The sequence below is a fragment of the Astatotilapia calliptera genome, chromosome 5 (genome assembly GCF_900246225.1).
Source record: "Astatotilapia calliptera chromosome 5, fAstCal1.2, whole genome shotgun sequence".
NCBI lineage: Eukaryota > Metazoa > Chordata > Actinopteri > Cichliformes > Cichlidae > Astatotilapia > Astatotilapia calliptera.
Genome location: NC_039306.1, coordinates 33,910,397 through 33,935,113, shown reverse-complemented (window position 1 = coordinate 33,935,113; position 24,717 = coordinate 33,910,397). Strand labels below are relative to the sequence as shown.

The 24,717-nt window shown below is 41.1% G+C and overlaps 1 protein-coding gene across 1 annotated transcript; it reads left to right on the top strand.

Annotated features, from left to right (window-relative positions):
- The first annotated feature begins 234 nt into the window (after positions 1 to 234).
- On the top strand, positions 235 to 22,811 carry nucks1a (nuclear casein kinase and cyclin-dependent kinase substrate 1a). The gene is made up of 8 exons (XM_026169026.1): positions 235 to 583; positions 12,329 to 12,378; positions 13,846 to 13,930; positions 14,878 to 14,924; positions 15,022 to 15,171; positions 19,128 to 19,277; positions 20,546 to 20,695; positions 22,477 to 22,811. The coding sequence occupies exons 1-8, from the start codon at positions 567 to 569 to the stop codon at positions 22,728 to 22,730; spliced, it is 903 nt and encodes a 300-aa protein (XP_026024811.1). The 5' UTR covers positions 235 to 566; the 3' UTR covers positions 22,731 to 22,811.
- Positions 22,812 to 24,717: the final 1,906 nt, after the last annotated feature.

Sequence of the window (24,717 nt, the reverse complement as noted above, 5' to 3'; positions counted from 1 at the left end):
ATTGATGCAACGTTGCTTTATGGTCTTGTGGGACCCACACTGAATTGAATGTATGTATCCAACCTGAGGGCCTCTTTTTGTTTTCTTAACAGTGTCATTTCAACCGAGCCTGTTAACGGAGGCGGGGAACTATATGCTAAAAATGCTCTGATGAGCAGCTAAAATGTCCAAGAAGAAGAAAAGTCGTCGTTTAAATCAGCCAATGGCAGCAGCGGAGCACCGCGCTGCGCCTCTCATGGTTCATTGGGGGGCGGGCCTTGCCGGGGAGGCCCCACCCCTCAAGGCCGCGTAGTTTGGTTGAGCACAGGCTGCAGTTTCAGTTTGTTTTATTCACCATTTTGAAGGTAGCTGGAGGTAAAAAAAAAAAAAAAAATAAGAATTTTTGCGTTAGGAGGACTACTGGCTGCCGTACTTTTATTTTCACGCGCTAGCTCGGACGGTGGAGTTGTGCGTCAACCTCACTCCCCTCGGTGTTTTGCAGAGCGGGAATCTATATTCCTTCCCCCCCCTGTGCTTTTTCTTCTCCCCCTTTCTCACATCCTTAACCTCCACAGTATTCCTGCAAAATGTCAAGACCAGTGAGGTAGGTGTGCTAAATATGTCTTCTGCTCTCTCCGAGTTAATAACGACCCCGTGCTGGCGCCTGGCGTAGCCGATAACGTGCACGTCTCCACCATGTTGTGTTTTATGAACTGGGAATTTGTTTATTTCATGAAAAAATAATGGGAATGTGTGCATGCGTGTGTGTATGTGCGCTTCTCTTCTCGCGTGTGCACCCTCATTTTTTCTAATATGGATCCCAGCGCTGTGGACTGTTCGCCATGTCTTGTGTGGAGATACGCGCAGCCCGCCGCCGTGTCGTGTCTATCATGCTTTTAAACGGATCCATGATGTGCATTGTTGGCTGCTATGTAGGCCAAGCGGAAAATTAGTCGGTGTGATTTAACCAGCTACGTTTTACGGCTTACTTAAGCCAGGTCAGATAACGTTTTCCCCATTTTGTTTGAGAATGAGAATATGGCTACCCATTCATCCAGGGTAGGCTCCAGAAACGCCAATACACCCCCACACGAAAAAAAAAAAATCTCCGGAGGAGGTGGTGGTCGGCCTCGGGATTTGATCTTGTTACCGCGCAGACTATGAGTGTCGTGTTGTAGTCGCCATTACATCGCATTTCGGGGGGGGGTTTCGTACTTTGAGAACATTTTTAAAAATGGTGTCAGCCAACGAAAATGTCGTTGTTGTTGGGGGAGGAGGAAAAAAGAGCACTGAGAGCGGGTCTACATTTACAGAGCTGGCAGTAAATTAACACTGCTGGCTGATGTCAGAGGAAGGCGGAGAACTACAAGAAGTCACCACACCCCCTCCAACCCCCATCCCCATTGCAAGATCCCCGCTGTGATTATAACGCACGAGGTGCATTCAGACCTTTTATTCAGATTAAAATGCCTTTTTACTGTAAATCACATTAATGCTAATCTAATGTAAATTCAGTTCTCGAAATTTTGTGGCGACAACATGGAATCTTTTACTGGGTCATTCTCGCAGAGACAATTGGGTGAATATTTAGGGACTGTATGAAAATTACTCCTTATTTTTTAAAAAAAGCTGTGAAGTTAAAAGAAATCCGACATTAACTAATGTTCTTCTTAATCTTATATTCGGGTTGAGAAAACAGGGTTTCTGCCTTTCAGAGTTTATAAGCTTTTAAAGGCATTGCATTAAAATAAATTGTAAAAATAAGGGCTTAGTTGGATTTAAAATGTCTTGAGGTATTTTTTTTGTTGCGTTCAAGACACGCCTAGACTAAGAACGTAACAATGTTAAAATATGCTTTGTAGGATTTTAATATTTACTTTTTCTTTTTTTACATGCTAAACACAAAGTCTGTACGTGAGCCCTCAACAGGTATAAAACAAAACTAAACATGTCGATTAAGACAGGTGAAGTCAATGAACTTTGGACAAAATAACACTGCCTTACTCTTTTTGTCAACACTCAGAGCACAGCAATCACATTTGAATAAACTTTATTGGAATTGTTACTTAACAAAGCTTGAACATGTGCGCCATCCAAATGTTACATGCCATATAGTCATTGTCTGGCAGTAAGTGATGGATTGCAGGGCTGCCTCATATAACTGAATCAGAATCAGAAAGGGGTTTATTGCCAAATGTTGAGCAGGTTTACAACATTAGGAAATTGCTGCGGTGCTTCAGTGCAAACATACTGTCATAAATTGCGATTAAATAGACATGAAAAAATAAAAGTAGGAATAAGAATTAAAAAGTGCTACGTAGAAAGATATGTGCATGAGATATACATGAGATATATACATGAGATAAGAATTAAGAGTGCTGCACTGTGAAAGATTTGGGACAATGTGCGCCAACATAAAACCTGAAAAGGATGAAAGACTAGTGCTCTCAAAACGATTAAAAAAAGCAAAACTCAAAAATGTTTAAGCATTGAGTTATAATTTTAAAGTCACGAGGACGACCAGTAGAACAGGACAAAATGTCTTTAGGAACATAAATACTTTCATGCTGAAAAAAAGCAAAACAAATAATTAGCATGCGTTACATAGAAAGGGCATTTGATACCTTGGGCAAGCTCTGCTGGGAATAGCATATTTTTTCTGTTTGTTTGTTTTTTTTCTACACATAAAATAAAAAAATAAAATAAAATCAACTCGATTAGACACTTCCACAGATCCATTGATGAAGTCATTGCAGTTAAGATTTTTGCATTTTGTTCTTTATTGAGGTTGCCAGAAAGTCAATACTAAAAATGACTGTTGGACTAGATACTCATTTACAAAAGTGTTGTCCCTCAACCGAGACAGCTTCACACAGCACTGTTGCAGATACTCAGGCACACAGCCCCTCCCCTCACTAGCAGCTAAACACATGAACAATAGTTGACATTTAAAAAAACTTTGAGGAATTTTGTAAAGCTCCATTTTCACCAACATTGACGCATTACAGAGTTATAATAAATGCTAACCTGCCACTGTACATTTTAATGTTAGCTATTAGCTGCCATCCAATAGCTACATTAGCTGCCTGTTAAATCCTCATTAACGTGGTGGCTAGCGACAGTGGCTAATAGGGCTGCCACGATTACGTCGACTAGTCACGATTACGTCGACTATCAAAATCGTCGACAACTGATTTAATAGTCGACGCATCGTTTGAAGCTTTGTAAGATCCCAAAAGACGCAGGAATAAGTAGTAGGATTTAAGAGTGTAATAACGGACTGAAACAGAAGATGGCAGCACTGCATGTACAAGGATGCCAGCTGCCGTTAAACCCCGAAGAAGAAGCAGCTGTGTCCCAGAATTCATAGCGCGGCCCAGCTCAGTTTCCAACGATGGCGGCAGCTAGTTAGTTTTAATGTTACTCTTATTATTCTTTCTGGGTCACAAAAAAAAACGTTTAACATATTTTCAGGTGAGACTGTAACTGTGTAAACCTCAAATATCTGCTCAGTTTATCAAGACACCACATATTTTCAAAAGCGCTCCGACGTTTTCGGAGACGTCTGTTACCCACTAGCTCGATAGCTAGCTGGGGGCTAGGCTCACTAGAGCTGTGAGAACACCGGACTCCCGGCAAATCGTTTTCAAACCCACCGCCGTCTTTCGCTACTCAGGTTAAACATGATATATAAGTCACTTAGATAACTTAAAAATGTTATTGTTTGGCTTTTTTCAGTGTTTTATTTGTTCCTGAGTAAATCGGTTTGGCTGAGATTAAAGTTATAGTTTTTACACAGCTGAATAAACGTCAAGCAGACAGCTGATTATCAGAAGTGTGAGATGCTCGAGAATATACTCCAGTGTCCTGTTATATTTTAGATAGCAAGGAGTTTATTAAACTTCACCGAAACAATCTGCAAATTTCATTAAAATTTAACAAACTATCATCTTGTCTTTATTTTTTAGTTAGCACCTTAAACACTTACAGCTGTAAGCTAATGATAGTCATATAAGAGCAGATGCTGCTGGTGCAATAAGCTGTACGTTTTACGTCCAATGGATGATGATCTGATTAGTCGACTAATCGCAAAAATAATCGGTGACTAGTCGACTATCAAAATAATCGTTTGTGGCAGCCCTAGTGGCTAATAGTAAAATAATACATTAATATGGGAGCTATGCTGCAGGCGCTGTCAGTTCTGCCCATCTGTAACATTCATAGACAGTGTTACTTTAACATAATGCAATTATTTGTGCCTATAGTGTGTTACATTACATTACATTACAGTCTGCCAGAAATGATAGCAGCCTACTTTACCAACTCTGTTTGAATAGAAATGAAATTAGAAGCCATGTCAGCAGAAGCACAGCTATACCTCAGACACCTTAAAAATATTCTTTTTGTTGCGTAGCACCACCCAAAAAAATCTTGAACACATTCTTTACAGGTATGTTGCTTGTGTTACTCATGCTATTGTTTTTAATGCTCAAATCTCCTGATCAATAATTTACTAGTAGTTTAAACTAGTAGTAACAAGGAATAATTGCATGAGACTATAACATTCCTTGATAATCAAATGTTTTAAATATTAGTGAGAAGCGTGGTACCTTGCGCTGTGTCTACAACTGCAGTATATGGTGATGCATTGCTTTGGTAGCGAGGCTTTATCAGTTAACTCTAATATAGCCAACTTCATGTATCTTTTTTTTGGAGGGGAGGCAAGAGCTCCACCTAGACCTCGGCAGCATAGCTTTACATTTTCTCGACCTACTGGGCTACAGAATTTAACCATAGAAAATGGTTCGATTGGAAATACACTACACTTTGACCTACGCCGTAACCTGAACTGGAATATCATTAAAATGGTGTTTTTACAAGAAAAAAAAAAAGATGCAATTGTACACTTGTGTGTTCAACCCAGCTGTGACGACAATGGCACAATGTGCCAGATTCTAAAAATTAAGAGGCGCACAGCAAGTCAGATGGCCACAAAAGCAGTGGTGCATGCTACATGATGTGACGTCAGAAGTCGTCCCGGGCCACCCACGGTGGGTCACGTGGCGAGAATAAAAACACCATAAGAAAACGAAAGCTGTCAGTAAAGTCAGGAGAGCTATTCTGTGTAATTAAGAGCTGTTTACAACTGTTAATTTGGTTGTTTAATAAACAAAATCTAACGTTGTGCATAACATTGCGCACACAGTGTCAGATTAATTTGGAAATATTGCTAATGTCAGCATTGCTAGCACCAGCAGCCAGGGTTGTCAGCCTGTGTACAGGGTGTTTGACTGTTATTATTATCGTGATTTGTCCCCCCCGAGCCTGATTCTACTGGAGGTTTCTTCCTGTTACAAGGGAGTTTTTCTTTCTTACTATCACCAAGTGCTTGCTTACAGGAGTAGTCTATTTTAGGGTCTTTACCTTTACGATATAAAACACTTCAAGATGAATGTTGTTGTCATTTGGCGTCATATGAATTGAATTAAATATGCCAATTCAGTCAGATCAAATGACCAGTTCTGTAGCAGCTTTGTCAAATTACTTAGCCTAATAAACTGTGTGGTTATCTATATCTTAACACTGCTTGTTTATGAGCACATTATTTTATCACTGAAATTATAATTGGTTCTGTTGTAGATTAGTGGAGGTAGCAATTATTCTTTGTCTACCATCTGTGCTTGTATGCTAACATGAGATTGAGTCTGATATTCATTATACTTATGCCACATTATGCTACACTGGAGCTCAGTTTGCCTTAATTCTTGTATGAACTGCTAGCTGCACTCCTTTTTTAATTTTTTTATTTTTTTTAATGCAGCTGGTAGTTTTACTCATAGGCAGTATAAAAGCTGCATTCTTTTAAATGGCCACCGGGGGAGATACAGTTGCTGCAAAAAGACTGCCAACCCTTTATAGTCAGCATGTGTTGATCTTTTTGATGTTACATCACGTTGCGTGCACCACTGTATTTGAGGTGCTTCAGTCAGTCGTGCCCCGCTTCATTTTTGTAACCTGGCGTATTGTACCACGACCGTCACAGCTGGATTGAAGACAGTACGATTGTGTCAGTGTTCATCATGTTAATGATGGTCCAGTACAGAAGCTCAGTGATACAGGTGACTGTGTGATGATGACGTGGCAGCGAGCTAAGTGACCAATGCACAGGGTATACTGGCGCCCTGTCTGTTTGAAAACGGCTTTCTGATTTGACTTCTATAAGTAGTTTCCTGTTAAGTTTGTGGTCTGTTACTATTTTCAGGCTGTGTTGAATAAAATATCAAGCCCGCTTTGTAATACTTAGTCATACCGTGTTTCAGGGTAATACTGTGTATCAACGGTATACTCATTAGTTAGAAACTTCTGATTGACAAGGCACTGGCCAATTATCATTCACATCTGGTTTCAAAACACCAAGATGGCATTGTTAAAATCTTCAGAGAGTTCAAAACAAGATTTCTAATATCAGTTGGTGACATTGTTTTGCTGTATCCATATTTTGTACCGTTTTAGGTTTCACCAAAGTAACATTACCGGTTTAATAAAAGGCAAAATCCCACTGCTGATCTTATTCAGGACAGACCTGCTGTTTTGCTCTGGGAAAGTTGCCGTAGTCAACTCCGTCCGTTTCAGGTCCCAAAGTCAAACGAACACTACGGTATCACTGAGAGTTAAAAACTGTCTAATTTCTTTCATCTGTAATAAAATGATCAGCGTTGCTGCTTTACCAGGTGTAACAATTAAGTTTAACATCCAGGCATCCATGAAAACAGAATTTATTAAATTCAGTTAGAAGTTAGCGGGAAGTTAGCTCGCTAGCTTCCACCTAAACATGATATAGCATGTTCTGACTGAGTGATTTCTGAAACAAATTAAAACGTACAGCTCTGCTGTCACTTCAAACATAAATGAAGACAGAAAACTAAACAGCAGTGACATTTGTAGGGTTACTGAAGTTGGGCTAGCTGCAGAGGTGGGACCAAGTCATTGTTTTGCAAGTCTCAAGTAAGTCTCAAGTCTTTATCCTCAAGTCACAAGTCAAGTCTCAAGTAATGTCAGGCAAGTCAGAGTCGAGTTTCAAGTCACTGGTGTAAAAGTCCGAGTAAAGTCACAAGTCTGAAATTTTGAATTTCAAGTCCTTTCGAGTCTTTAAAAAAAAAAAAAACGAAAAAATAATGTTGCAGTTATATGCTAAATGTAAATATTAGACCATGTAATTTTTAAATCTGTGTTTTTCTCAACACATGACAAAATAGTGAACTTAGAAAATATACACAAATTGTGAAATTGCACCTCTTTAAAATGCAGCTCAATTAAACCTAGCTCCAAGAATAATTTTCACCGACAGTTCTGAGATAAGCTGCATGTTATTCTTGGATGCGGTTGTAGGACCAGCTTTAAAATCGCATGACAAAAATATCATACACATTAAAAAAAACTGTATCACCAACGTAGCCTGGACAACATTTGCTAGTTAGATGAAGTCATGATCTCATCGTAGCATATTTATATGCATATTTATAATCATACGGTTCTTGGAGTGAGTGCACACACTCATGAAGTTTAGTAACTTCAGGTCACTGCAACAAGTCCAGGTACAGTTTACCGACGAATGGGTGCAGGACCTTGAAATGCACCGTGTAGAACGAAAGACCATCGTACATATCATAAGTTTACCAGTCTCACAAATCGTCGTCATAAATACACATTCGTTAACCGTTTATTAATAGGACCTTTGAGCTCAATGGTAATTAATTAGCAGTGGAAATAATTTCTGGTAGCATCACAGAAATGTAGCAGTGACAATAATATTGTATGCTGTAATCGTACTGGGCAATTAGTGATACAAAAAACCTGTTTTATCCTGTGAATAAAAGTATATGTTTTTGTCAATGTACCATAATAGCAGAAGCGAAACGCAATATTGTGTCAGGACAATTCACTATTTATGCACAATAAACAAAGGAGCATAGCGCAACAATTTCTGTTCAGCGCCAGACTTGCTTGTAACCTATATCACCAATTATGTTAAGAAAAATGACGCATTAACTACTAAAAAACACTGACCTTCGTGTAAATGCTTGGAGCAGACTAACCTGTGAGCTGGAGTGTTCTGGGACGTTATATTTGATCTTTGAATGGCTGCAATCCAGTCGCCTCTTTGTTACTTCGGAAACATGGCTCGAACAATTTCTCTTCAACGACGTAATCCGATAACAACCGATCTCTTTACCCGTCGGCTTCCCGTGGCTGTCATGCGACCGGCTATTGCAGTTAATAACACAACAGCTTCTTGACATTTTTGTGTTTCTTTTTATCGCTGTGTGACTGATTTCAATTGAAAGCCTGTGTGGGCTAGTACCTCTTGCCACGAGTTCCCAGAATCCTTTGCGGTTCTACCCGTGAATGACGTCACATTTTCAATCTCTATATAATATGCATGTTAAATTTTATATTTGGGGTAAAATATCAAGTCTTTTCAAGTAAACCGGTTCAAGTCCAATTCAAGTCCCAAGTCATTGGTGTAAAAGTCCAAGTCAAGTCACAAGTCTTAGAACATTTTTTCAAGTCAAGTCTAAAGTCATAAAATTAATGACTCGAGTCTGACTCGAGTCCAAGTCATGTGACTCGAGTCCACACCTCTGGCTAGCTGGTATATAATGATGTGCTACGTGATTGCTAGCGACACAGCAATGTTAGCATAATATAAACACAGTGAAGCTGGAGGATGAACGCTAACTTTTTTCCACTCGATAAAAGTTAAGTGAGGGTTTCTGGTGGTTAGGGACAAATGCAATTGCATGGCAGGATGCTATAAACGGATCAAACTTCAGTCAGGAGAACAACTGAAATAATCCATCCACAATACGAGGTTAGTCATTAATATACTGCAACAACATGGGAATAGAGCAGCTGCCAGAGAATTCAACATTAATGAATCAATGATAGGGAAGTGGAGGGAGCGCAGGTTTCCTCATATTCCAAAATTGCTTCGTCTCTTTGCTTTTACTGTTGCCCGGCATAATTAGCAGATGATGTTGTTTGCAGCCGCTGCAATGCTTTTGACCAAAACAGGCACAGCTTGATGACCCCATCAACATGCGCTATCGCGGTAGAGCGGTATAGTCAAAATCTCTACCGTTGGCCAGATTTATATCGTTTCTACCGTATACCGTTTATACTGCCCCCTAGGGCTGGGCTATATCATACCGTTCAGGGTAATACTGGTGTAATTTTGGGTAACAATAGGAAAATAAAATATTGCGATAGAATATGGGTAAAACGCGCATGCGCAGTGCCTATGTTTACATACGCACATGGCGGCGACGTAGAATGAGAAGAGCGAAAGCGGATTGTTAAATGAAACGGATGAACCAGAATTGGTTTGTAAAAATGCTGCAACTTCAGTGGTGTGGAACTGGTTTAGCTTTCGTCTGTCAGATACACAACAAAGCACTGTTTTTGGTAGAGCTTGCTAGCGGGCCGTCGTTATTACCATGTTGTTTGGAAAATACGGCACACTTAAAATCAACCCTTTGATTTTTCTGAAAATTGACAGAGCCCCTTATAATCCCGTGTGCCTTATGTATGAATTCTGGTTGTGTTTACTGACCTCGAAACAATTTTCTGTGGTACACGGCGCTCGAAAATCTGTCAAATGTTTTAGTACGACTTTGCTAAGCTACGAACCCGCACCGCTTGATGGATTGTCGGAGCATTACGGCTATCGTAGGCAGGCGCCTCGCGGAGTGATACGTACTGTGCTTCAACATAATATTACCGTATTGTGTGTGTATAACCTCTTTTTAAGTTTTGTGGATATTATACATGTTTATGCTCAGGATATGTCAGCCAGTTTCCACTGGAAATGCCTTTTGGTTAAACTGTCAGCAAGGAATTTGCACTGTTACGTTTTTATATAACTTTAATGCACATAAAAAACAGATGCTTGTTTAAGTGAAAATACATTGATGGTTTTTTTGCACTAATAAAGTTGTGGAGTTGTAAAGTATTTTGTCTAGTGTCAGTTATATCGTCAGTTATATCATTATCGCAAATTTTCAAATGTATATCGTGATAAATATTTTTGGTCATATCGCCCTGCTCTACTGCCCACCCCTAATTCAGGGGTAAATTTTTTCCCAATGATTTTAACCTGAACTGTCTGTTTGTCTTGGTCAGTGCTGCTCTTCAGTTTTCCAAAGGGCGTGTTACCTGAAGTGCAGTCAAATACTGTCACTGAGACTTCCCCCATACACTTGGCCCAATTAGCCTTTGTAACTGTAGAAGGTAGACCAGTGTCCAGTTCAGGGCCCCCTGGCTGGAAGGCGTTTTATGTCTCGTACCAAATAATACGATCGAGACATTCATACACAGCCAGCACGTTGCCACTTGCACCACCTGAACTGCTGGACATTACATATGATAGCTTTGTTGCACTCTAGTCTACACTGTCTAATATCGGGTTATGGCAGTTAGGGCTGCCACGATTAGTCGACTAGTCAGAATCAGAATACTTTATTGATCCCTGGGGGAAATTATTTTTTGTTACAGTGCTCCATTTTAAACCAACATTAAGACAAGACAGACAATACACTAACTAAGAATAGTACAATATATACATATATATACATACATACATACATAAGTCACTTATAAATAAATATTTGGAAAAGAAACATGTGTAGCTGTAGCAGCAAACAGTGTGTTAAGTGGATGCGTTGTACAGGGAGATGGCCACAGGCAGGAATGATTTCCTGTGTCGTTCAGTGGTGCTTTTCGGTAATCTCAGTCTCTCACTGAACGAGCTCCTGTGACTGACCAACATGTCATGGAGTGGGTGGGAGGTGTTATCCAACATTGTCTTTATCTTGGACAGCATCCGCCTCTCCGACACCACCTTGAGGGAGTCCAGCTCCATCCCCACAACATTGCTGGCCTTACGGATCAGTTTATTAAGTCTGTTGGCATCTGCGACCCTCAGCCTGCTCCCCCAGCATGCAACAGCATAGAGGATCGCACTGGCCACCACAGACTCATAGAAAATCCTCAGCATTTTCTGGCAGATGTTGAAGGACCTCAGTCGCCTCAAAAAATAGAGACGACTCTGGCCCTTCCTGTAAAGTGCTGTGGTGTTTTTAGCCCAGTCCAGTTTATTGTCAATGTGTACTCCAAGGTATTTATAGTCCTCCACAATGTCAACACTGACCCCCTGGATTGAAACAGGGGTCAAGTGTTTCCTGGTCTTCCTGAAGTCCACGATCAGTTCCTTGGTCTTTGCCACGTTGAGCTGCAGATGATTCTGCTCACACCACGTGACAAAGGAGTCACGATTATGTCGACTATTAAAATCGTCGACGACTAATTTAATAGCCGACGCATCGTTTGAAGCTTTGTAAGATCACAAAGGACGCAGGAATGAGTACCGGTAGTAGGATTTAAGAGTGTAATAACGGACTGAAACAGAAGATGGCAGCACTGCATGTACAAGGATGCCAGCTGCCGTTAAACCCCGAAGAAGAAGAAGCTGTGTCCCAGAATTCATAGCGCAGCTGTCAACAATGGCGGCAGCTAGTTAGTTTTAACTTTACTCTTATTATTCTTTCTGGGTCACAAAATAAACGTTTAACATATTTTCAGGCTTGAATGTAGCTGTGTAAACCTCAAATATCTGCTCAGTTTATCAAGACACCACATATTTTCAAAAGCGCTCCGATGTTTTCGGAGACGTCTGTTACCCACTAGCTCGTTAGCTAGGCGGGGGCAAGGCTAACTAGAGCCGTGAGAACACCGGACTCCCGGCAAATCGTTTTCAAACCCACCGCCGTCTTTCGCTAGTCAGGTTAAACATATATATAAGTCACTTAGATAACTTAAAAATGTTATTGTTTGGCTTTTTTCAGTGTTTTATTTGTTCCTGAGTAAATCGGTTTGGCTGAGATTAAAGTTATAGTTTTTGCACAGCTAAAACTGTCAAGCAGACAGCTGATTATCAGAAGTGTGAGACGCTGGAGAATATACTCCGGTGTCCTGTTATATTTTAGAAAGCAAGGAGTTTATTAAACTTCACCGAAACAATCTGCAAATTTCATTAAAAATTAATAAACTACCATCTTGTCTTTATTTTTAGTTAGCACAAACACTTAAAGCTGTAAGCTAATGATAGTTATATAAGAGCAGATGCTGCTGGTGCAATAAGCTGTACGCTGTACGTCCAATGGATGATGATCTGATTAGTCGACTAATCGCAAAAATAATCGGTGACTAGTCGACTATCAAAATAATCGTTTGTGGCAGCCCTAATGGCAGTAACTTAATGTAATCTAATGCAGTGTGTTCTTCTTCACAGGAACAGGAAGGTGGTGAACTACTCACAATTCAACGAGTCTGATGACGCAGGTAAGTGAGGCTTCAGATGTGTTTCATTACAAATGGAGTGACACAAGGGCAATGTACAGATTAGTCTCTGCTATAGATATTTAGCATCAGTGCACAGTAATGACACAATTTAAGGTAAAAAGTATGAGGTAAAAAAAAAAACCTGTCCTGTGAGGCGATACTGTGTTTTGGTACATTTATATGCGCACAGTTTCTCTTTACTTTGTGTCGACCAGTAAATAAATACCTCTGCAGAACAAATGTTTGACAAATCTGTTCCAGTTTTGTGTCTGAAAGTAAACAGAATTTTAGCTGAGATATCAGATTTTAAATCCCCAAATATCAACGTTGGTTTTTAAAATGCTTCATCAGTTGGAATCTAAAAGATATTCAGTCTCCTGAGAAAATCATGGTCCAAGTTTCCAAGTTGAGGCAAAGTGTAACTTCAGGTGCTGGTTTGGCTCATGGGGCGAGAAGGTGGCTGGGTACGGCTGCCTTCCTGACCAATCGTTACTGCGATATCCAGCCAAAGCAACAAGGATGAACAAAGTTCATTTGCCCATTTTTGTCCATCCTATAAGTACAAAACTAATGGTCTTCTGTTAGTTTTAAGTATAAGCAAGCTAGCAATAACTGAGCCTAACAGCTGGTTTTATTCTGGTAGTGTTTTTCTTTTAATACAAAGAAGCAGTTTGTTGCTGCAACATTTTTGCCTCTTCTGGATTATGGAGATATTCTATATATGAATGCTTCTGCTCAGTGTCTCTGGATGGTTGATACTGTGTCTCATGCTTCTCTGAGGTTCAGCACGAACCGTAAATTTCAGACTCACCACCGTGAGTTATACCCTCTGGTATGATGGCCTGCTTTGGCCAGTCAGTCTCATTTATATGGTTTTATATATTAGGCAATACTCGGATTGCTGCCTTCCTATATACGTTCCCTGGTTGCAGTGAAACATGCTGGTCATTATTCTCTTCGTCCGCATGGTTACTTGTTGCTTTCTGTTCCATTTGCCTGAACTGAACTTGGCAAAAGAGCTTTAGTCCATTTAGCAACTCTCTGTTTGGAACGAGCTGCAGAACAACGAAAAAAATAACAGAATTCATTTATTAAGTGATTTTAAATCAGAACTAAGAATCTTTGAGGCCAGTTCCATAACATGCAACTGTTTCAATTAGATTGCTCGTCATTTTAATTGAATTTTATTTTATTTATTAACCCCCCCCCCCCCCCCCCCCAGAATATTTTACATTTATTTGTGTGTGTGTGTTGTTGCCTTTGTTTAATTGTGTAATTTGTGTAAAATCTCAGTGGGATCTTCCTGGTTAAATAAAATAAAAAAAATGAAGTCATTGAGAGTAATTTAGGGTGGTGACTTTAGCATTTAACTCAAAGCACTGTGATGTCTTAACTGGTATCTTGTAGAGCTGCTAGCATGATATTGAGTTGTGTGTCTTAAAGGTTAAAAGTGCGCTTTCTCCTTAGATGAGGAGTATGGTGACGACAAGCCGAAGAAGGTGCGACCAGCCCCTCGTGAGCACAAGCGCTCAAAGAACTCGCAAGATGACAGGTGAGCCCTAAGTGGAGATTTGGTAGGATTGTTGTGTCTGGTTACAGTTTCTAATTCAGCGTCAGACACTGTGATCAATTTTACACTTTATCACTTGGATGTAGGGCTGGGCCATATTATACCGTTCACGGTAATACCGGTATAATGTTAGGCAACGATAGGAAAATGAAATATCGCGATAGAATGGGAGTAAAACGCGCATGCGCAGTGCCTTTGTTTTCAAATAAATTGTTGATTTAATATATGTTTGAAAAGGAGAGATCCAGGTGACAGTTATCAGTTTTTCATACAGGGCTGGAAGAAGGGAGGACAAAGTACATCACATGTTGTGTGTATCATGTAGTTGACACATAGGAAAAATCAGGATATCAGAATATGCATATTTTTGTTAGTGAAAGAGCTCAGTGGCAGGATATTAACTGTGCCAGAGACAAACACTGGCACCGTTTATGAATTTGTTTAATAGTTCTTGGATATCAAAGCAAGTGCCAGTTATAGTGCTGATTGCTCAGTCTCTTACTGCTGCTGCCACCTGTGGCCCAGCCCACCACAGGTGGCCTTTATTCTCTCTATCATGTGTGATTATCGCGCTGTTTAATCGGCATGTTGGTGTGTTATTTGGCAGATAAAATCACAGTTATGTGAATAAATTAGTCAAGTCTGAGAGACTGAATAGAGGAGAAAATGGTTGTTTTGTATTTTTACATTTTTTACTCAGTAATGCAACAGTAGGCAAAATGAAACATGCTTCCCACTGAATGAATAATGTTGAATCAGTGAGAGTAACACTGGCTGGAGCTCATCAGGACATCTTTCAGACCAGTCCTCAGCACATTACGTCCATATTATTTCATCCATGCCAGTCCATTGCAGTCTGTCTTGTTGAAGAGTTCCTGGCTGCCTTTCCTGAAGACACTGTTTTGTTTATTTCTTGTTCTGCTCCCCAGTGAGGACTCTGATGACAAGCTCTCCAAACCCAAAAATGATTCAGCAGGTAAGTCAGTCTGAGCTACATGAAAAAGGTTGATTCTCTCTGAAAACAGCTGGAGTTTGATTAACGCTCACTGACTTCCTCTGTGTTGATACTAAAGATGACTTTGGCAGCGATGATGAAGACAATGACTTTGGAGAGGAGGATGAAGATGGAGGAAGTGACTATGAAGAAAAAAGAGGGAAAAAGGGAAAGAAAGCCAAGGTGGAGAAGCCCAGCAAGCGGGGGCCGAAGAGAAAACGGGCTGCAGGTAACGCAAGTTTGTTTGAAGGCTACTTCTAATTCTCTGCTACAACTCTGGCAGCATGAAACACTGAAGACGTATGCAGCTTTTAATGTTGATCAGCTTTGTTTGTTGTATATGGAATTTTACTTTGGACAGTGTTATCCACACACACGGTCAGATTGACTAAGAGGGGCAAATGATGATGCGCTCGCAATCTCAGGAATGCGGTGATGGAGAATGGGAAGATCTGGGAATGCTCTCAGGGCTTCAACTGGCATTATGCTAATTTATAAACAAAAGAATGCAACAAATCAAATAATGACCAGCAAACCTTTGCAAGAGTGGTCGGAAAACAAGCAATCAATCATATCAAAAAATCATACGGTAAATGTGTAGGTTTTCCTCATTTTCTGCATAAAATTCAGATCACTTAATGACAGCTGAGGAAGAAACAACGTTCTGATGTCAATGTGTTTGTGGTCTAACTGATCCAACAAGCTCTGATCCAGACTGTGGCATCGAGGTAGGTCTGGATCAGAGTTTAGGTGGAGATATTGAGGTGTTATTTATCTGTTAAATGCCAGGTCTCTCTTGGAAATGAGACTTTTACCTGGATAAATAAAGGACTAATAAAAAAAGTTTGAGTGATCGAGCACATGATTTTGATTTGCTCAGCTCTCGTCGACCCTCTGAGTAAAAAAGGTTCAACCTCTGAGAGCGGCACATGTGTTTAACATTTCCACAAAGTGTTTTCTTGAGAAAACAAAACCACTCAAGGAATAAGTCATAGTTTTGAGATTGATATTAGTCATGGACTGTTTACTGGTCGCCTGGTAACTGGTCTAAAGGAAAAACTAACCAAGAGCCTCATTCTTGGTAAAAAGCTCTACCTTTATGTAGAGCTGGGCGATATGAGATTTTTTCATATCACAATATGTTTTTTTCATTTCAGGCGATAACGATATCTATCACGATATAAGCCAAATAACTATATTTGTAAGATTTAAATGTGCCGTTGCTCACAAGTAAAATGTGAAATAATCAGCAGCTTGTTTTTATTTAAATATTTATTTCCCATAATAAGTTCAACAGGGTAGATGTACTTAAGGAACATGAGACTTTTTCAGATAAATAAAGGCAAATATTGCAAACTACACAAAAGGCAGCCGCTAAAGCGTTTAAGTTTCAAAATAGAACAAACGAAACAGACTAAATTGTCAATTCCACTTAGAAACAAAATATTAATTCTAAAAATAAATCTTAGTTTGTTTTACAGAAGAACAGACAAAACTGACTAACTTTTGTCAATATCAAATAAACTGAGAACTAAAAGGAAATTCTCAATCTCTCCTTGTTGTATAGCTGAGCTTTTCAAACAGTTTTAACAGTTACTTTAGTCTGACAAAAGCCGAATGACGAATTAGCGCTTCCAGTCAGAGACTGAGGCGACGTCCACACGTACACGGGTATTTTTGAAAACGGAGATTTTCCGTTTTCGTTTTAAAAATAATCCCGTCCACACATAAAGGCAGAAATGAAGGAAAACGCTGCTATGAACATGCCAAAGCAGCAGGTGGCGCTAGATTCCTAACCGTGCAGAAATGTTGGCCAATCAGAAGTCTAGAAGCCTCGGTGGGAAAAAGTAAACAAAGCTGGGGCACAGAAGCAGAACCGAGTCGTATGTGTGGAGGGACAGTAACTGTGTGTATATGTAAGCATTTAAACACTGCAGAGAGTAGAATTAACAGTAACAGTATTGTAGAAATTCATTTCACCGAAACAATAACGTGGCGCACAGTGTGACGCATGCACCAGTTTATTGTATTTCCAGACTTGCTTTCGGCACAATTTACAGTGCATGCTACTCTGTTTTTTGTCAGACTTGAAATAGCCGAAATACCTTCACACTACGGAACTTCTATGGCTCTTCCGTTCGACAATCTCTCCGGCATTGGAACCATCATCTGTTTTCTCTTCGGTCACGCTCGGTTGATTTTTCTAGTCGGCACACTCATTTCCTCCATTACGCGCTGGCTCCATTACCCGCTGGCTGCTTCCCAAACAAACACACGTGCGGCTTGGCACTTGTGCTGCACGTAACAAGTCACGCGACGTGACGCTGCGGCTGTGATTGGTTCGGCTCTGCACTACTTAATTTGGATTGGCTGACCTTTTTTTTTTTTTTTTTTTTTTAAGAGGACAAGAGCGGCGAGGTCTATCGCGATAGCTTAATTTCTCTATCGAGTAAAAGTTATATCGCGATACATATCGTTATCTTTCTATCGCCCAGCTCTACCTTTATGTTTAGTTTTTTAAACTCTCAGAAACAGGCTGTAGTCTGAGCTTCAGATGTGGCGCTATACATTTTAGCCGCATCAAAGAAACAAAGGAGTTGGCAGCTAAAATGTCAAAACTGTCTAAAGTTTGATCTGTTGTGCTCTGTCTGTATTCTTAGATGTGACCAAACGAGGCGGATGTCAGTTTATCAGCTTTGTTCTGTGTAGCCATGGCGGTGTGTTATAGCTTCAGGAGACTCCACAATGTTATCCTCGTGGTTTTATCTTAAACGATAAAGAGATCATTGACATCGATCGCTTGACATTACACATCCAGCTGGAGGATATCTCACTCAGCCCACCACAGCTCGAGAGCACTGGATGTGCTCTCCTGGACATTTATTCCTCCCACACTTTCAACTGATTGAAGCGTTTGCTGTCCTACAACGGTCCCCGACACTGTGATTTATTATTACTGTGAATGGAAGCTACGGTGGACGAGGCTGATCAGTCACTGTCATCTGCTGAGCTGCGATTATAAATACTGACAACATATCGGTATTTGTAATTAATATATTAATTAATTAATTGATGGTCCGGACAATATCCTGTTCGTATCTGCTGCCCACTTTTTAGTTATAGCGGAGCAACTTTATGCTGCTGATTTAAATCAGCCTTTATATTTCTGCCTCATCAACAAACAAGTGAGTAGTTACACACAGAGAGCTCTGTGTGTGTGCGTGTGCAGTGGAGCCAGCAATGTGGGCCTTCAGATGTCCTACATGGCATAAATGGCTTACCTGCAATGCTCCACTGTGACTTTTCATTACACATCAGGGTTGTACATGTTGTGTTTGTGTTGTATTGCTTTGCTGCTAAGCTGTTTAGGCAGTATCCCCTCACGTATGTTCATTAGTTACAGTATGGATGTGAACCGTGCACTCATGCTGGTAGCCTGCGTTTGTGGTATTCATACTGGAAGTGACTCCTCAACAGCAGCAGTAATAAGTTTTCTGTGTTTGGGGCACTCGGTATACATCATGGAGGGTGGATGGCACCGCCTAAAGGCCACAATATACCTGCTGTAATGGTCGTTTCACTCACCGCAGCAACCACAGGAAGCCTCTGCAGTAATTACCTGGACAATAGGTGTCGCCAATCAGACAGTCAATACCAAAGCTAAGACTTTGGAGAGGGGGCACAAACGCTGAAGTTTTCAAACTGTTCCAAGCGGTCTCTGAGCTCCTGAGCTGGAATATCGTTAAAATGGCGGGAATAGCCGGCATGATTATGCACTCGTGTCCTCAACCCGGCGGCGGCGGCCACAGCGCAATGAGCCCAATTGCAAGAATCTGAGCACGCGACAAGTCGAGCACAATGGCACTGTTAATGGGTGCATGCTAACCACCAGCCTGCACTGGCATGGCTGCAGCTGTTTTGGTTTTTGCTGATCTCGCAGAGGAATGATGGGATGGGACAGTAGAACTGTCCTTTTTTTGTTTTTTATGACCAGTTGATGTGGAGGATTTGTTGTGGAATTAGTGGAAAGATCTACGTCTGAATAGAAATAAAGTTGCATGATACCGGAGATCAAATAAAAGCACTATACAGAGCAGCATTAAGGCACTGTTTCCGTTTGTCTTGTTTGTTTTACCCATCATCCTCTGAGTCGTTGTGTAACTGTCTGTGTGTGTTCTTGTGTAGATGACAGCGATGACGACAGGGAAGTGAGTCGAAAGCGTACAGTGCGTCAGGCGGCCTCAAAGGCCGTGTCCAAACAGAGAGAGATCCTGCTGGGAGATGGAGGCAGCGAGGATGAGGAACATGAAGATCAAGAGGAGCCCTACATGGACCGTATGTAGAACACAGCACACTTTGATACAGCAGCTCATGTCTTCACTAAAAACAATGTACCTGTATCTTCATTTGCTAGGACACAGGCAACAGTGAGCTGTTTTTGTAGTATGAATTTTTATCACAGCTTAAATGGTATTTTGACTAGTAATTGTTTTCAGACTTTAGGTCTGGTTTTTAGTTTGATCTATAGCCTCCATTCTTCGTGGCAATAGTACTCATACTGTGAGCATGCATGCACCTTTTCTGGCCTCTTTAAACCATAGATAAACCATCGTGTTAGTGATGCTTTTGTTTGAAGCCTGGAACGATTTGGTTCTTTTGAAACTGTACAGGAAGCCATGCAGTTCAAAAGCTTGACAAAAACAAGACACCATTCATCTAGCTGTTCATCCAGCACATAAGCCACTGTACATACCTCACTCTATCCAGGTATTCACACTGGAAATAGCCGGGTGTTTACTTTAATTCACTGTGTTCTCCACAACATATACACATGATGGGAAAATGGAGGCATTAGAAAACACCCAGATACAATATTTGGTCCCTTTCTGCTAACATAAACAATGCATTTGATTATAACTCCTGTGTCCTGGAGGTTAATGTTCAACAGCGTGTTTATCTCCACAATTTACAAACTGAACTTCAAGTTGTTTTCACTCACCAGAGTTTGTCAGCTAAGCTAAGCTCAGTAAGCTTTTTTCTCATAACTTAATTGGTTCTATTACTAGTTTTAGTAGTCTTTAGTCTTGTGTTTTTGCTCCCTGTATGTTTCTAGTAGAACGATAAAGCAGGTTGAGTTTGGGGGCAGAGCTACATTGGGATCGACAAGTCTTTAGATCATGAACATGCAGACCTACCCCTCAGTTTCAAAATGCCTGGTTTGCTTCTTGGTGGGACGCTGCTAATCAATAGGTGACGCTGAGGTCACTACTCCCATCTTTTATGTATAGTCTGTGGTATCACTTGTCTGTGATATCAGTAGACTCCCAAGTCTTGCAAATTGGATGTGACCCAGAGAGCCACAACAGTCAAACTGGAAATGGAATCATCCTCTAAAGCCGCAGTGCTATCATGGTATTAACTGGAACTGGAAATGGATGAAGACATTAAAGTACCTCAGTGTTTGAAATGGTTTTTGTTTTAAACTGAAGCTGGGGAGGCTTTAATATTCCAGGCATGCTGTGTATGTATGTAAACAGTGACTCTTGTTCAGTTGGATACCCTCTGTGCTCGCTCTCTGAGATTCTTCTGTGTCCTGTTTGCAGCTGACGAGTCTGGCAGCGATGAGGACTTCATGGTGGAGGATGACGATGACAGCGACTACGGTCACTCCAAGAAGAGAGGCAAGAAGGTGATTCGACGGCGACGGACAGACAAGGAGAAGAAAAGCCCCAAGCCACGGCTAAAGGCCACAGGTGAGGCAGCCAATCAGAATACAGGTGCAGGAAGATGGGTCCCAGTATGCCTGTGACGTGGCTTCCTTGCTCACCGTAACTTCATTGTGCAGTCACAGGAGGTCACTGCAGTATTCTCCTGGACGATAGGTGCCGCCATTCAGACAGTACAACCACAAAAATGCTGATGTAGGAAGAGAAGTAGTCAAAACCGGAAACAACGACTTTCCAAGTGTTTTTTTTTCCCCCACAAAGTTTTCAAACAGCTGCAACATTTCCCTCTGTATATCTGTGTATCTCTGAGCACACAAAACCTTCAGTTTTTACACCCAAGTTGTTTATTTTAGAAACTGTCAGAATATTAAATTAATATGTTAAGTAAGTTGACATGCTGGCTGTGAATCCTGTTCAAAAGTTACAATCTTAAATGCTTATACGAGGCTGGGTTGCAGGCAGAGAAGCCCAAGCCTTCCCCTCAGTCATGTCCAGCTTATCTGGGGAAACACGGAGGCATCCCCGGGCCAGCCAAGCAATATAATCCTTTCATTGAGTCCTGGGTGAGGTGTTCTAGGCATGTCCCATTAGGATTTGACCCAGGGGGTGACCATCTCCAAGTAGCAGTGCTATTTTGAACCCCTCTTGAATGACTCAACTCAGAACCCTATCGGTGAGAGAGAGGACAGTCACCCTTCTAAGAAACCTAATTTCCACTGTTTGTGTCTTATTTCTTGCCTTCAAAATAATGAACGATAATAAGCTGCAGCTCCATCTGGTGGCAGATGGCTACGTAACATTTAGGACACGGCGATTTGTAGCATTTTCAATGGAAATGTTAACAAATAGATTAAATAACGAGTGCGTCGAGTACTAGTGACAATAGCGGCGATCAGTCGACTAGTCATTACCCTGCCCTCCCTTCTCTCACCCCAACCGGTCGCAGCAGATGGCCCCGCCCCTCCCTGAGTCTGGTTCTGCCGGAGGTTTCTTCCTGTTAAAAGGGAGTTTTTCCTTCCCACTGTCGCCAAAGTGCTGCTCATAGGGAGTCATATGATTGCTAAGTTTTTCTCTGTATGTAGTATTGTAGGGTTTACAATATAAAGTGCCTTGAGGCGACTGTTGTTGTGATTTGGCGCTGTATAAATAAAATTGAATTGAATAGTCGTGCACATCGTGTTTTGTGTGCTCTAAAACGAGAGCTGAACAAAATTTTCCTGACAAATGCAGGAGAAAAAAAACACACTCCGTTCCTCATACTGTCAGAAAAACTTTCCTGTCAGGATCAAGTTTGTGCAACCCGGCACATTCAGAATAATCCACCTTGATGAAACTACAGCACATCACCACTTTACTGCTCACTCAGTGAGCATCACATCCCTCTGTGTTTATCTGAATCTTTGTCTTGTGAAAGGGAAAAAGTGCTCATTTCTTCCAAAAGTACAAATATGAATGTGGATAATGACATTAAGTCATAAATAAAAGTAAGTCGCTGCTTGCTGACAGAAATACTGCAGCAGGCTATTACAGGACTACACATATGCAATGTACATTAACAAGTACTTGTTAAGGTTGATGGTGCAAAAATGTGTCACTGAGTGGATCCTGATCAGAAATGGAAACAGAAAATATGAATTGGTTTGCCTTTGCTTTGCACCTTTGCTTCAGGTGTGTGCCAGTGCAGAGCAGTGGGTACCGACCAGTGTTAAATATATTCCTCATTGTGAGTCAGAGTTACATGGCAGCCCGCCTGTGTGCATTTACCTGTGCGATTAGTCACTGACTGATTTGTGTCCTTCTCTCTGAAGTGACCCCCAGCCCAATGAAAGGAAAGGGGAAGGGGCGCCCCAGCACCAAGGCGATGGAGAAGAGCTCACCCAAAGAGGAAGAAGAGGAGGAGGACCCAGAGAGTCCCCTGGAGGAGGAAGAGGAGGAGCCCGAGAAGAAGGAGAGTTCCCCAGCTCCCAAGAAGACAAAGGAGGCCGCAGGAGGAGAAGAGGAAGAGGAGGACGAGGAGGAGGAGGATGGCTCAGAAGAGGAGGCACCCTCTGGAGAAGACTAGAAGATGGTACCCATTTGAAGCCCATCCTCCACATCTCTCTCTGTCTGTTCTCAGTGGGTTTTTTCTGTTCTTCTTTTTGTTGTTTTGTTTTTTTTCTTTTTGTTTTGCTCTGCGTTTAGACTTTTTGTTTTTTTTTTTGGTTCTTTTGGTTTGTGCCGGTGGCCTGGCTCAGTGGTTTGGACTTGGTGTGCTTCTTTAACCTCCCCCCTCCTTCTCGCTGCCTCCAGCTTGGACATAGTGCTCCTGTGGCTGTACAGCATATGTAAGGACTTAGCATTTTCTCTTCATCCTTTCTGGATTTTCGTGTGAAAACTGTCAGCGCTAGCAGGCATCCGTCCCGAGTGTGAACAAACCCCTTCACTGCTGTGTATCTTTGTTTCCTCCTCGCGGTTATCAGGCATGACTGGCCACACTTTACTATTTTTTTTTTTTTTTTACTGATATGTGTCGGTAAGTTGAGCACTGTATTTGCAACATGACGTTGAGTGAGCACGTGCAGGCAGCGGTCAAGCCTTCACCCTCTCTGGTTTGCTTTTTTGGCACCAGGTGGTTGTTTTAGACGGTTCTTTGAGTTTGAGCAGCGTCTTTTAAATTCTTTTTAAAGCTAGCTCCGCTTCCTTCAGACACTTTGATCTACATAGTTTGCGGCTGCTGTGTTCGCTACATGTCAGACTGCCACCGTTGCACATTTCAAGAAGACGCGCGTGTGTGTGCCTTTGCATACACACTTAAATTTTCATTGGGGTACTTTTTGTATTTTTCCTCTAAGCCCATCAGCTGCCTTTGTGAAATGGTTTCTGTTGTTGTACATCAGGCTTTCTAATAACCTCCTTTTAAAAAACTCACGCAATTTCTATTCCCTGCATGGCTACAGCATCTTCTGAACACTCAAGCCCTTGTGCCAGGCATCCTGAAACCGTTTTATTTTAAGAAAGAGGTGTTTTTGTTTTCTTTTCTTTTGTCTTTATGTTTTCTTTTCAGAGTTAAAAAATGAATGTTTTTCTCCTGTTGGTTATTGTTCTAATTCTCTATTCAGATTTTTTTTGTAATGTTTGTTTTTTAAGAAAAAGAAATAAAATGTATCTTGATTTTAAAGAAAAAAATGTCGACCCTATCCAATCTGTTCTTGCCTGATGGTTTGATCAGCCATCCCTTCTTTGACTTATTCTGTCCTTTTCATCCCCCTCCCACCCCCAAACACATCAGCTTTAGCGAGGTCCATGTTTCCTGGAGGCTTTTTTTTTTTTTTTTTTTTTTTGCCCACATTACTGTTTCCACAAGTGGACACCTTTTTGACTCCAGATTTCCACAGTCCTGCGACTCGGGAGTAGATTAAAAGCGGGCAGCTCGGTATATATCCGGCATTTGTTTCTCTGTCAATGCCTTAATTTTCATTGAGTTTCGGTCGTGGCTCTGATTATATCGTCACTGGAGGCCCGAGAATGTAATCTGTCCTCAAGTTTTAGGTCTTTGCTACAAACGGCAAATTAGGCTTAAAACGAGTCAACAATCTGTACGATCAGCAATCCAAAGCCATAAAACGATCTCAAAACTAGTGACTCGGAGATCAGGTGCAGCACTTGTGAGATTAAACGTTTTTTGTTGTTTCTTTTTTTTTTTTTGCAACAAATAGTGTTTGATGTCAAAGCGAAAAAACAAAGAAAAAAAGCAAAACAAAAAAAAACAAAAAAAAAAACAAGTGTATTGCGGTCTTGGGAGTGTGTTTTCACATCAAGTCTGAGGCTGCAGTAAACGTCAGTCCTGGATGTGTACAGGACCCACTCGAACCTAGTCCCTGGTTCAGAAGCACATTCGATTGTTTTCCGACTGTCCTCGTTCGCAGGTTAAAGTGTTCTTTCTACGTTCAGGTCCTGAATTGGCACCCATCTGTAGCTACTGTCATTTTCTGATTGGAACTTAAAAAAAAACAAACCTCTGTTTATATCAACCTAACGCTGTTAGCGGTAGGGTCAGATAGCGGCTCATA